Genomic DNA, 14,614 nt, shown 5'->3' with positions numbered 1-14,614 from the left:
TATGGATCTGGATGATTTGTCTGAGGTATGGATGGATGTTTGTTACTTTTTCACGTAAAAATTACTGAACGGATAAAATTTTACATACAGATAGAATATGTACTGGAATAACATCTTGGATACTTTTTATATTGGATATTATATGAATATTTTTTATGGTGGAACCGCAGGACGGAAGTAGGAAATAAAATAGTAAAAATAAATAGCAATTATGGTAAAATTTATTCATTTAAACAAATTTTATTTATTTTATTAAAAACGAGTATATCCGCCATTCATATCAATCACAAGCTGTCGCTGTTGCATTGATCCAACAAGACGAGAGTATATTATGTCGGTTCCTCTGAAGCAATCCCAAACACTTCGGCAATGTTCTAAAATAGCTGCTTTGGTTCTATCGTTATTATTTATCCACCGCTGCACCATCAAACCCCATAGATTTTCGATAGGGTTTATATCCGCCGCTTTTGCAGGCCAAGGAATCACCACCACTTCCCGGTGCCGATGGAACCACTCATCACACGTCACGTCAGCGTTGCAGAACTGTCGATAGTTTGACTATCGATAGTTGACCTCGGAAACTATTCAGGATATCGATAGTATCGTATTGATCAATACTATCGATAGTATCGCTAGCTCTCTGTAAGCAATACTATTGGTACTAGCGATATTATTGCTACTATCGATAGTATCGATAGTTTTGGACTATCGATAGTATCGATAATTTTGGACTATAGATAGCCAGCGATTTTTTGATAGTATTGCTTCTTTAATATAAGTAATGTAATTATTGTATTTTTAATACCAGTTTTCATGTTGTACTTGTTTTTTTGTCAAGTTTGTGGTTACTTTTCAAGCAGCAACGTACTCACTTCACTGAAAATGGATAAGTTTATTTGTTGAATATTTTGATTAATTATAACTGTGTGAAATTCCAAGGCCACGCTAATTTAATTTTTTTTTGCTTTTAAGAAATGTGTCGGTCTGTTGTCTTTATAATTGTTGATTTTGTTAATTAAGGAAATTGTCAGAATAAACTAGGAATGAAAAATTATAAACTTTGTAATTGTTAGTTTTGACAGTTTCGGTTAAAATAATTTTAAGCAAAGGGCATTCTTGAATCAAGGGCCCTGATTTGTTGTTGAATATTATTATTATTTTTAACAAAGCGAAGCAACTTTCCTGACCTTCTTAACTCTGAGAAGTGAGAAAACCAACTACAAGCTACCATAAAACATGAAATACGTAAAAGACATAAAAAAGTAGAAAATAGAGTAACTGAAACAGAAACAGTTAGTAAAATCGAAAATACGTGTTCAGACTGCGCTAACATTTACAAATCGTTTAGAAAATGATCTCAGAAATGAGATTTTTTACGCCTATTAGATGAAGATTCTATTAATATAATATACCACAATTCTACTCGCTACAATTTACTATACTGCTACTCTCCTTCTAAATACTTGTTAATTTTCGCAATTAATATATTCTAATCGCTACACTCAATATTACTATAAAGAAGTTTCATTGTAATGCCAACCTCCTCCTAAAAGTTTTTTTTAATGTTATGAGTATTTATAATGTTTATTCATAAATCAAACACAAAAAATATCGACAGCTGGAACATTTTTCGCATTTAAATTTTTCATTATTCCTTATTCCGTACAAAATGTCTTAATTCTAAAATCAAATATAGTTGTAAATTTAATTTTATTTATTTAAATATATACTATACTTGGTCTACTAAATTACTTATCTTGAGAAAGTAATACTATCGGAAATTACTGGCTATCGATAGCACAAAACTATCGATACTATCGATAGTTTAGATTAAAAGTAATGTTATTTGCAAAACTATCGATAGTATCAATAATATTGCTCATGGGGAGCTATCGATAGTATCGCTTACACCTTAACTATCGATAGTCTATCGATAGTGGACTATCGATATGCAACACTACGTTATTACATTAACCGTCACTTAAAATAACGGCCGAATAATAATACAAGTGTTTTATTCCAATTGTTGTAAAATTGCAAGATATTGCAAGAAAATATATGACACTGACAGACTTTGACAATTCAGTAGAAGATATCATATCTAATTTAAATGTTGTAATGACTAATTAGGCCATTAAAAAGGTTTCATGTTGATATGACACTAGACGTAGTCCAAAGATGTTACACTATTTTGAACCAAGTTATCATACTATGTTAGTTTAATTTTATATGCAGTTGTCTGTTTAGTGCTTTAGTTTCAAAAGGTACTAAAAGTTTACGACTTGATAAATAAATTAATTTGAAAACTGACGAAGGTTTTCTTACTCTGACTGTACATATCTACTCTTCGCAGTTTTACTCATTGAATTATATGTATACTACTAGACAAGCTGTCTGTTCAAAATTATATCAGTGACGGAAAAAGGAAAGAAAGCGGGAGGGGAGAAAGTTAATTCCATGACTAAGCCGTCCCTGGGCATAGATAACATGTATATACTGTAATGTCTCTGGGCGTCGACGGTCGTATGATATTTTAATGTAAATCCTACAATGGCACATAAAATAAAATACAATATATTTTGTTAAGTTATGACAGAGACATATAGAGTTTATGTACATATAAGACGATGTACCAATGTAGGATGATGACGAACTGACCGATTACAGCCACTTCCACATTCATTCTATTCTCGAGAGATTAGCCAAATAAGCGGAATATGTTATAATGCACACGTGTTTACGCAAAGATGCACAATATTCTCTCACACTCATAATCAGTTGGAACGGCAAATTCGACATGACCGGAATGAGTTCAGGTGACCATCTTTTTGCAACTCAGGCTTGACTTTCCAAGGCTTCTAGACTCTGCGTTGCTGCAGATTTTTTTTTGACTCAAAATCTCAATAACTGTGCCTATCTGGGTTTCAAAACCAAACCTCGATATATAAAGCCTTATACCTAGATACTAGACCATGCATACAAACAAATAAATCTAAATAAAGATTGTATATAAACCTACGATCAAAATATGAACTTTCTAAACTCAGTAGTTTTCGATATGCGTTGACAGTCAGAAATTTAGATTAGATTTCCTATTTACTGTTTAACTAAACTTTTGATTACGACATTTTACAAGCTACCACTGGTTCAGAATGTAGATTCTTCGGACAAAAATCTCAGCAGTTACTCAACCAAAAAATTTAATCTTCTAATTCGTGATCTTTAGTTAGGATACACACGTTTATAGTTTGCATAAGCTGGGCCGTCTCTGAATTTTTAATTCTGATAATTCATTCGCGAAGTCAATTTCATATATAAAACAATTATTGATACTGAAGACGGGTAAAGGTATATAAAAACACGAAAAACGAAATAAACTTTATTTTATTTGATGTTAATAATATTTAAATAAATTAACACTTATGAGATAATAGCAACTACAGTTTAATAGAAATTTCCAATAAATGCCTTTACTACTATATAACTTAATATATCTTAGCAGATTATGAAGCTTCAATTGAGATTAAATGGTTTATTTATTTAGTATGTTCCCTTTATATACTTGTAGTGTCTTGATCTTCGTCTGATAATGTTAGTATCTGAAAAAAAAAATTAAAAGTATATTTAGTAATCAGAGATTATATAAAACTTTTTATAATAGCCCATAAACCTAACTGACAATTTTTTCTCTGTATGAATCAAAACGTCAGATAGTCAATGGAGAAAAGCTATTAGTATGCTTGTTGTCATAGATAATACAAATATACTGAAATACACAATCGAATCAGCTATTTATTACTACCCGCCCTCTGCGCTAGGTGGCGCTGGTTTCTTATAGCGTGTATATATATATATATATATATTAAATTATAATTACTTTTTATTTACTTCGAGGGAGGTTGTGTAAAAAAGATAAAGATTTACTAAAACAGAAAAACAAAAATTGGAAAGAAATATATCACATTGTGTTTTCTGGTTTAGTAGAACTTTTACATGTTGTATAAGATATTTTGAATATAAACAATTGTAAAAAGGTAGAATATTTTTTTATTGTTCAGTATTTTGCTTTATGCATACATGATTAATCAAGTTTTTACATTTATAAAATGCTCAGAAATTAAAAGTCTAAACAATTCTTCAACAAATTGGCCACTCTATATCTTAAAAAGTATATCCTATGTTACATTTCTGCAATAAGCATAGTGTTATTTAAAATCATGGTGTGTCCATCGCACCATACATTGTCCATACAATTACGAAAATCACATTATTTATGTTTACTTACATTACTAAATTACACAAGTTGGTAATTGTTGATTGCTTAGTTAAAAATAAATTATAATGAGGTAGAATATGAACTATACATATATGAATATAGAAAACATAAGCTATAATTACTTTTGTTTCCTATGACTTTGATTGTAATTGAAAGCTTGTAATTTTATTTTATCAGTGTTATCAAAATCTTCATTTTTGTCTGTTAAAATTCTATTACCTCGTTTACACCAACTATTGACTATTAAATTAATAGATAAATTATTAAATAATTAATATCAATTTATGGTTACTACAAGTAAGGATTTATAAATCACACCTGCAATTTATTAAGTTCTTAGTAATTTTTATTTTTTTAGTAGCCTGATCCATCAAAACTGCAGTACTTGTCTCAATAGATATTTCTGTGGATGTTGATGCACTAATAGACATATCATCTGTAACAACAAGAATTATGTTATAATTTTTCTCTACAAGTAATATTTTTATATGAAGTCTTGAGATGTGATTCATGGTACAAATAAAAATTGTCTTGCATATAATCTTGTAGCAGCTTTATGTGGGTGGACATTTTTTGTTGGAACAATGAGTTACCTACATTTTTATACTGGTTATAAGCTATCCGTGTGCCAAATGTCATCCAAATCCATCTAAACAAAAATACAAATCTTCTGTCTTTAAAATATTACAATTACACCACTGAATGTACTATAAGTTACCTACATCTTGTACAGCATGCATTTAAATCTATTCTTGCATTTCTATTGCTAAGATCAATAAAGAAGGATTTTTTATAGAGTTGAGTTAAATTAATAAATTGTTTTAATTCTCTAATTATGTGAATGACTAATAAAATGATATTGATAAGTATGTCAACCGACTCTCACCTTTCTTAATATACAGAGCTGGAATAACATTTCTTGTTAGCCTGTTGCATGGTGATATGTAATAATTTTCGAAAGATTTATTGTATACTCTCATTTAGTTATAGATGTACATATTTCCATTTTCTGTAGTGTTATTCTCTAAAACTGCTTTCCAGATTTCAAACCTTTCTACATCTTTTTGAGGCTTAGGGAAATGATTCAGTGGACCTGAAATTTAATATTTGTATTAAAGCCAGATGGTTTAGTTAAACATGATAAAATTCATAATACCTACATGCCAAGTATACTGATATAAATTTACAAAAAAGGTAAAAGTAAAAAAATATGATAAAATATTTAATGGAATACTTGAGAATCAACCATAATCGGCCCTTATTTAGTCATATGTTTATATAAACGAATTTAGAAAAAACATCGACTAAATATATAAAAAAGGGAGCAAGGAAAGGCGGAAAGTTTTTAAATAAAATGACAGGACAACAACAGTCGTCCTTTGCACGTGTTAATAATTTTAAAAGTATTACTTACCTTCTGCGTCACACAAAATAACAGTTAGATCATGGGCTTTTCAGTATCTTCGCCATCATCATCGGTCTAAAATCTTTGCCGGGGTTGATCAAGTGAGGAGTACGAGTCCGTCAAATATCAAAGAAGCAGCACTATCAGAATCCGTAAAACACGCCAAGGTCAAAATAAAAGTGAAAATGTATATCAAAGCAGAGAAAACAACGCACGCACAAAACACGAACGGACTCGACAAGAATAATTTTAATTTCAAACTTTTCTAATGTTGTATAGTTTTGAACTTCAACACATCACATAGTACTGCCATTGTAAAATTGTGATCGCGAATAAATTTATTCATTGTATAATTGTACAATGACTTTGATTTTACTTTATAAACATTTTTTTAAATATTGATTTGCTCAATTTGGATATTTAAAATTTAAAAATAATAAAAAAATTTAAAAGAATTAAACATCAGGCTCTGTAGCGACATCTAGTGTAATTTAAGCGTTTTTATGTGGCTTAGATGACGCGCCTTGTATATTAGATGGTGCTAGTTTCCATACAAATATTTTTTGCTATCTTTTGTACTTCACTGTCACCCCCATGCTTGTTGTATTCACACACGCTTATGATTTATGAAGTAAATTAATAAAAGTTTTCAAATATAGATGTTTTAGAGATAGGGTGTTGAAGATAACTGTCAATTTTCGTATATATTTACAAATAAATATATACGACCTTAAATTACAACCTGAATTTTTCATAACAAGCTCTTACATTGTCACATATAATATAGAATATTTTATTATTTTTCTAATTAACACCCCAAAAATTTATCACCATTATTTTTTGAAGTAGGTTTCATAACTTTGTGGTTTACTTTTTTTTCTTCGAATAAATTCATCGAAAAAAATGCTCTCGACTAAGACACGACTGTTCCTATAGGTTCAATTATATTAATGTGATTGTATTGTACATATAACTCTAAAAAACGACAAGGATATCTTCAGTTTTTTTTGTAAAAAAAAACCATTGCTACTGATAGTGAATAAGTACAATACATATTTTGTTGTTATATTTACCTCAGTCATTTCTGCAGTCAATTGCAGTTCAGATAATCCCGTAACATCCTCCAAATAAGTTCCACTATTGAAAACATTCATCAAAAAGTCTAAGCCTTCTTCTTTATATTTGCCTATCACTACTTCAGAACACGCGATGCATTGTTTGAATTTTGTGCACGTTGGTAGCACAGTTTGGTGCGAATGAAGAAAGCCTCGTATTGAATGGGGTATTGGACCAAGGACTCCTTGAAGCTTTGGGTCAAGTTCTTCATCAGTAAGGTTATATACAGCTGGAGCTTTTACTCTGTAATACAATATAAATGTATAAAATTATTTACATAACTAATATATTTAGCCTTTACAAATATTTATTTATTTAATAAAGTTTTATTGATTTGAATATATAGTCTCACTTTCACTATTACCCATTGGACATTAGGCAAAACGGTGCACTTTCATGTGTTCGTACAAGTACTTGTGACACTTTACCAACCTTGGCAAACCAAACATTGATAATTTGGCAAGTGCGACTTGCAGTCGGGTGGCCTGGTGATTTTAATGCAGTTATGTGGCTAGGCCCTAGAACGTACTACATTTGCATAACTGGCATTCGTTTTAGCACCATGATTTGGCAACGGCAAAACTTGGAAATCTTACGTGTCAAAGTGCTTTGATCATGCTCAATACTCTCGTTAGCAGAAGATACGCCGGGCGTTCTCAGTATGCTGAGATGCCGATAAGGCGAATGAAAAATGCAGATGTATACAGAAAGCTTCAAAGTTGTTGGGGGATGCGTCACAAGTGAGTTACCGGAGCGGGTGCTGCAGCGTGCCCACGAGCAGCTCGACGGCGAGCGCGCCGGCGATGGCGGCGACGCCGGCTCGGCTCACCGTGCACTGCTGGTCCAGGGTGCGATCCTTCAGCGACTGTCAGATTCTATCATTACTCGTATTATTCCATCAAGAAGTATAAGTAGCAGGCAGTTAAAGTCACAAAGAACATCTTAATAAAGGTTAAAGCTTATTCTATCATGTTGCCGTAGCCAGACATAAGCAGTAGCTTACATTTCCAGGTGCCGTGACATCATTGCAGAAGTAGCACCCGAGTTGGTCTCCGGACACGAAAGTGCTGTTAATTGAAGTTTCTTCTTGAGCTGAACTTATTCCATGTCGCATTACCAGATAACTGTCGAAGCCGAGCGCTGCGTTTATTGTTATCTGAAAATGTTTTTTTTTATTAGAAATATAGTTTTCTTCAAAATATTCAGAGACAACACGACAATAATTTAAAGGAATTGACTAGACTACAAACGTCATGATAAATACGAAAAAGAAAGTACTCTTAACACTCCTTGATAATTAGAAGTCAATTCATTCATGAACCGTTTAAAATATAATTTAAAAATATAAAGAATACAAATTCTGTAAGCCTCGTGTTTCTTTCGTATTGGTACCATAAACAAAAATAAGTTTACCTTTCCGTAATGTGCGGAGATGAGCGTCGGTAACCACCTCGCTTCTCTGGTGTCCAAAAGGAGGAAAATCACATCATGATCTTTTATAGCCTCAGTTAACAGTTCGATGTTGGTAACTGTCTCATCTTTAAGGGACTCGCCAATTGGATGACCAGGCATTGGAATGTGGAAGACTAGACCTTTACTTTGCTGAAAATTAGTATATTATACTGCTGAGCTAAAATATATGGTGTCTATTCGAGCAAAAATTAAAGTAACACCTCTTAAATAACGCACCAATGGGGGACCCTATTTCGAGGAAAAGGTTTGCAGGTTTAATCGCGACGTTTTCCTGCAACGACGAGTACTAAATGATAAAGTGAGATGAAAATTCAGTGATTATTGTCCTGGTTTGGTTAAAATTTACTTGTCTTATCTACTGACAACAGAGCGAAGTTACCTATTTTATCAGGTTTTTATTACGTTGAAAGTCAAAGCAGTATGAGATGTATTGTTCATAAATTGTGCATTTAAATCATGGATATACGAACATAAAATGCACTTATTTGTATTAAAACTTTTTTATCTCTATAATCGTTTTTTTATGTATTTTATGGAGGCGGACTGGCAAATGGGAAATTGTCACCGATTCTATAGACATTGGGCTTTTACTTTAAGAAATATTGAACTCCTTATTGATTAAACTTTGTTTAAAAAATCGTAATTCTTTGCATAAAGATAACTAGCACTAAAATTGTATCAATATAACAACTATTAAATATTTGATAAAAATGTTATATAGTTACCACAGTTGGTAGGATAAGTTTTAAATTATCAGCTGCTGCTTCCGACTTTCTTCTACCACCATTGAGACAATCTTGATAAGTGTAGAGTACTTGACGCGTCGGATTAGAATATGACACTTTGCCACTATCTATGAAAGTTATATGACGGAATCCCCAAGCCTGTTAAACAAAACTAGTTTTAGAATGTCGTATTAGTTTTAGAATTGAAACTTTCGGGATGTATTTATTGCAACTGTAGTGGTCACTATTTGACTGGTCAGCTGCGATTTAGTTAGGTGATAACATGATTGTATCAAAGTTTTTTTTTTTTAAACAGACATTTCTCATTGCCGCCAAACTAGCACAATGCACAATACTTTATGCTATTATTTTATATTCTTAAACATGGATCATGGACTAATAGTGTTTTTTTTAAAGATTTAGAATATATTTGAAATGTTTTCCGACGAGAGACAATTCAATTATTTTGTTACTAAAAATTGAATATGTTCTTTTTCTAACATAAAATATATATTTGTAAGATTTACACAATTAACTTAATATTTGTATAATTAAAACCAATTTAAAATTACTTACTAAAAGATCTCTTGCCACGTGACAACCCAGAGTACCGGCACCGAGCAACAAACATTTTGTTTCCTTCATAATAGTCACATCAAGATCAGGAACAAGACGCCATTTCATTAATTTAATATTAAGATCAGAAGATGTGTCTGCCAATCTGAAATTTTGCATTTCATTTCATTATTTTCAATACTTCTTAAATTATGTGAAAATTTTAAATAATAAATATTTTCTTTCTAGTACCTAGTAGGAGGGTGGTGGGTCCAAAAACATATCATATCATCTGTGCGGAAAAACTATTATTCTAGTTCCAAAAAGACAATATTTTGTTAGAGAAAGAGTGAGCTTGTATAATTAAAGATATCAGCTTATTAGATTATGTGTTCGATGGCTCATGAATGATGCAAGAACTGGTTTATACATCTAACAGTGCCAGTATCTAGCAATGCAGTTGCTGACAAAGACGAATCCCGATTACAATTAGATGACCCATTTATTCATCTGTCCTAAAATTAATTAAGAAAAGATGGGCTATCATCGCTACTACCCGTTTGTCTAATAAAAACAATAATGAATTTACTTACTTCACAGGATCCATTGATGATGACATATTGGCAAGTTTCGGTCCAAAGTTACCCCTTTCATTTCTTTCCCAACCTACCCAACCAACATTCTGAGGTGTCTGGATGGTCTAAAATAAAAATTCTATCTAAAATAAAGTAAAATTATGGTCCATTTAATTACAAGAATCTATATCAAAGTTCTGTCTAAAATCAAAAGTATAATTTATTTTTCCTAATTAACATTACAGTAAAAAATATTTAATATCTGGTATTATTTTTTAATGTTTCCGGTGGCAGACGAGCAGGAAGCTCAGCTGATGGAAAGTCACTATCATCGCCTAGACATCTGCAACACCGGGGGTTTTGCAGGTGCTTTGCCGGTCTTTAAGAAATGAGAAAGCTCTTTTCTTAATGTTCCCAAGTCGTATCAGTTCCAAAGCAAAGCAAAGCCAAAGGAGCAAGCAGATCCTTTGGCTTTTCCGGAAGAGCTTGATCATCGATAATTTGAGCCGCTCTGCGTTGGATACGGTCAAATGGAAGAAGCTGGTATTGAGGAGCACCCACCCAGAGGTAAGAGCAGTACTCTATGTGAGGCCGAATTTGCGCAAGACATACAAGATAGTTTTTAGGCGATGGGCCGATGCGAAATACCGTCTTGCCTTGCTGAGCACACCGAGCTTTTTTGATGCCAATTTGTCTTTAATTTCCAATTGACCAAGTAACTGAACGAGGCTTGAAACATCAACGCCAAGTATTCTGATAATAGCTGGGGCGACAATGGGAATGTTCTCAAATCGTGGAGATACGACAAATGGTGATTTTTTTAGCGGTTAACGCGCAAACTTGGGGTTAAATTGGACTAGGTTTAGCCGGCCCCAGTTCGAGAAATGTGTTTAACAATGGCTCGATTTCAGATACAAGTTTGTTCCGGTTTTCGTCGCCGTTTTCCCGATAAATATTAGCACCGTCGGTGTATAAGGTGTCTACGGTAATGTCGTCTGCATAGCAGTGAATGTTCCTAATTTGCAACAAGTCATTGATATGCAGAAGAAACAGAGAGGGTTATAGTACGCAGCCTTGTGGAACACCAGAATTGACGAATTATAAGTCCGATCTGCCAAAAAGGTAGTGATCCAATTGCATAATTTGTCGGGAAGCCCATAGGATGGAAACTTCGAAAGAAGCGCCATGTGCCACACGCGATCGAAGGGCTTCGCTATGTCTAAATCTGTCTGGCTGCTAATGCACCCCCCTTGCTCTTAACTGCTTCTGTTCATCTATGTGTCAGGTAAACTAGAAGATCACCAGCTGAGCTACCCCGACGGAAACCGTACTGGCAGTTGCTAATTAGCTGGTGCTCCTCCAGCTACCGCAGGAGCTGGCAGTTTATAATGGACTCAAAATTGTTATATATACATATATATTTTATAATAAGTATACAAATCGAAAAAACTCATTTATAAGACTTTGTTGACTTGACATTGAAATGTTTAAGAGATTATTTCAAGAGAATCATTTTGGCAACATCAACTGTCAAACTTATTCATTTGTTGCCATCAAAGATTCTCCTCAAGGTTCGGTTTTAGTGTTTACATTCCATTATATACTTGTCTTTATTATGATTGGTACAATGGTTCAGTTACAATGAGGTTACCAACAGGTATCCAAGAATTACTTTAAAATTTCTAAATTTCGTAAATTATAATTAAAATTAGAATAGTAAGTTACTGACCTCAGGTACTGTTATGTTATAAATCTGACTATTATTAATGGCACCATTTTTGCTGCACCTTATCCCAATAACTTTAATAATCGTCTTACTTAAATCTGGACAATATTCAAATAAAGCTGCCAAAAATATTCTCAGTGGCCATCCAGGGTTTTCACAATTACTATGATCCGCAAAAGCGAAAAATGTGTTGGTCAGATCAATATTTGACTCTTCATCCTTATTTCTGTTTTTATCTAAGATCTTTGATAGGGTCACAACATTGTACAAGTCACCATCCTTAACAATTGCAAAGAAACATTTCTGTGAAATCTCAAGAAGTTGATAGCTCTGTGAAATTTCTTTTATTTGCTTCTCGTTGAAACATGTGCTTATATTCTTACATTTTTCTTTTAAGCACACAACAGGTTGACTTGGTGCGGGAAATGCAAACCAGTAGTAATAGTGGAACTTTTTGAGATCCTGTAATATTAAAATTGTTAATTTTATATCTAAACAGCAAGTCTGCTAAATTAATTTTCTATAGACTAGTATCTATTTTATTAAGTAAATTGCACGACTGTGATGTAAGGCATCAGAGAGTGCTTGAATTGAATTTTTTTTACAAACATATTATTTAATGTAATGGAAACATTAAAAAAAACATCAAAATTACCAAATACATTTCCTGGAAAACTAAAAACACTGTAACTTATGAACAAAATTCACTATCTGGGTTATTTCTTTTTTAATAAATTATTTCATTAAGCATAGGTAACATGGTCTATCTACCATTAGGTCATGTAAACGAATGGCTATCTTACTCAGTGTTGATTATTTATAATTACTAAAAAACCCAAAGACTACAAGTTTGGGTTTTTTAGTTTTTTAGTAAAATAAAAATGAAATGGGAAAAATATATAGAATATATTTTTCCCATTTCTTTTTTATTTTACTCACATGTGACTGAAAATATTTTCATTTGAAATTGGTTAAATACATAATTGTAATTACTTAGAACTAGAATCAAATACAATTATGTATTCACATTATACTTACAGCAAATGAAAGTACAAAAAAGTTTAATAAGCTATTAGGATTGTCTATCCATGACTTTATTTGTATATTGGCTCTCATAATCTCACCAACACTATTAATTAATGCTGCTTTGTCAATGTTTTTGAAGTCTTCAATTGTATTTTTATTCATTAGAGTCCCAGTAACATTTATGTAGTGGAACTCTGTCTCTGGGTCCCTTTAAAAATAATTTTAAGATTAAATAACTGGCATAGCGAAAAATTGCAAATTCTATATTTAAAAAAAAATATTGTAATCAACTTAACAAGTTTTTAATGTAATAAAAACATTTTTTTTTTTATTTATATAAAAGATTAATGTAATGTTAAACTTACTTGTTGAAAGAAGTTCCGTCGACCTCTAATACACTTATAATATCATCCCTATATGAATAACGTCCATAAATCTGTTTCGTATTCTCATTTAATTTATCAACGTTCAATTTCATATCGGTTAAACTATGCCAAAACGATGGATGAACGAAAGACATAAAGGGAACATATTGAATAATATCTTGCTTATCATCTATTGTTGTCATTTTTAAATTGTAAATGAGTAAAATATATGAGAAATCTTCAATTCAATTTAATTGTTCGGTTTTAACTTGGCATTACATTTCTAACTTTTAAATAAATTGTGATTACGACTTAAGCAAATTCAAGACAACAAGCAACTACTACACACAACTATTAAATTTCAAAGCAATTTTTCTTGCTACGTTGTAGTTAGTACCCACGGAGAGTACAAAGATAAACTAAGTTTATTTTGCCATCGCCTGATACGCTAATGTCAAAAATGAATAATTAAACGGTAAATTTGACGTTGAATGAGGGCTGTCAATCTCTGAATGTAGTAAAACATGATTAAGGATATATAAGGTACATATTATGTAAAATATGAGCCACAAAAATTAATTATTATTGTGTACAAAAAGTGTCCTGCACAATGTAACAAAAATTAAACCTGTGTGTCAACACAGGTTTAGTAATTTCTATCTGGGACAATGTATACGATTTTACAACAGGAACCCAGAAACCGTTCTTCTATTGTGAAAAAAAATAAACTTCAAGGGACATTTGTGCTGAAGGCTCGGTTTGTTTCTCGGCTGTTTGTAAAATTAAAGCGCCATCTCTGTGATACATACGTCTGTGACGTGTTTTGTCAAAACGAGCTCAATGTTTTCTTTGGTCTTTTGATAGTCTCACACGATGACAGCAGCATTTCGAAAAGTAGACAATATTGTCAGACGCCCTAAAAATGTTTCTTGTAGCTCTATTCAGGTCCTCGTATTTCAGGTATTCTTCCATTATCTATGAAATATACTCCTCATGCTAGAGATCGTTTCGATCGAGCGAGCTGTGCTCCATTCATAGTGGCGTTAATCTCAGGGCGGTGGGGACACTTTCGTCTATGGTTCAATAGTAATTTCGGAATGCGATTTATTAGCTAGTGTAAGTGTATTATCTATGGATTTATTTCTCCTTCTCGGCTAGGAATGGGGCATGGGCCGACACATGTCAGCCGTCAGGACTGCAGAGGCGAAAAGCGAATTAGCCACGATTTACTTAATTTATAGATGTATTTTGTACGACGATTCGACGAACAATTACTTCGTTTTATTTGTTCATCGTTAAATAGTTTTGTTATCAAGTTTTCATTGAATGATTTTTCATTCGACGAACGGTATTTCCGGTAAAATGTTCGCAA

At 32.4% G+C, this 14,614-nt stretch overlaps 1 protein-coding gene across 2 annotated transcripts; it reads right to left on the bottom strand.

Moving 5' to 3' along the window:
- Nucleotides 1–3,363: 3,363 nt before the first annotated feature.
- Nucleotides 3,364–13,634, bottom strand: LOC113398816 (ubiquitin-like modifier-activating enzyme ATG7). 2 transcript variants are annotated; one of them, XM_064216850.1, is made up of 11 exons: nucleotides 13,243–13,634; nucleotides 12,890–13,085; nucleotides 11,855–12,313; nucleotides 10,144–10,241; nucleotides 9,572–9,716; nucleotides 8,996–9,154; nucleotides 8,211–8,399; nucleotides 7,801–7,953; nucleotides 7,547–7,662; nucleotides 6,755–7,040; nucleotides 3,364–3,599 (listed from the first exon to the last, which is right to left on the bottom strand). In XM_064216850.1, exons 1-11 carry the CDS (start codon nucleotides 13,443–13,445, stop codon nucleotides 3,555–3,557), a joined length of 2,049 nt encoding a protein of 682 aa, XP_064072920.1. In that variant the 5' UTR covers nucleotides 13,446–13,634; the 3' UTR covers nucleotides 3,364–3,554. The 2 variants fall into 2 exon arrangements, with proteins under 2 accessions (XP_064072920.1, XP_026493535.2); XM_026637750.2 differs by having other exon boundaries at nucleotides 10,144–10,250; nucleotides 13,243–13,627.
- Nucleotides 13,635–14,614: the final 980 nt, after the last annotated feature.

This window comes from Vanessa tameamea, chromosome 14 (genome assembly GCF_037043105.1).
Source record: "Vanessa tameamea isolate UH-Manoa-2023 chromosome 14, ilVanTame1 primary haplotype, whole genome shotgun sequence".
NCBI lineage: Eukaryota > Metazoa > Arthropoda > Insecta > Lepidoptera > Nymphalidae > Vanessa > Vanessa tameamea.
The sequence above is the reverse complement of the archived record's forward strand: the minus strand, read 5'-3'. Positions and strand labels throughout refer to the sequence as shown.

Bases quoted from the DNA above. Each gene is read 5' to 3' on its own strand.
- LOC113398816 (XM_026637750.2), bottom strand. From the start codon at position 13,445: ATGACAACAATAGATGATAAGCAAGATATTATTCAATATGTTCCCTTT. The intron at 10,251-11,854 runs GTCAGTAACTTA...TTTTTATTTTAG, and splicing joins ATAACATAACAGTACCTGAG to ACCATCCAGACACCTCAGAA. The intron at 7,041-7,546 runs GTAACTCACTTG...ATTGTATTACAG, and splicing joins ACGCTGCAGCACCCGCTCCG to AGTAAAAGCTCCAGCTGTAT.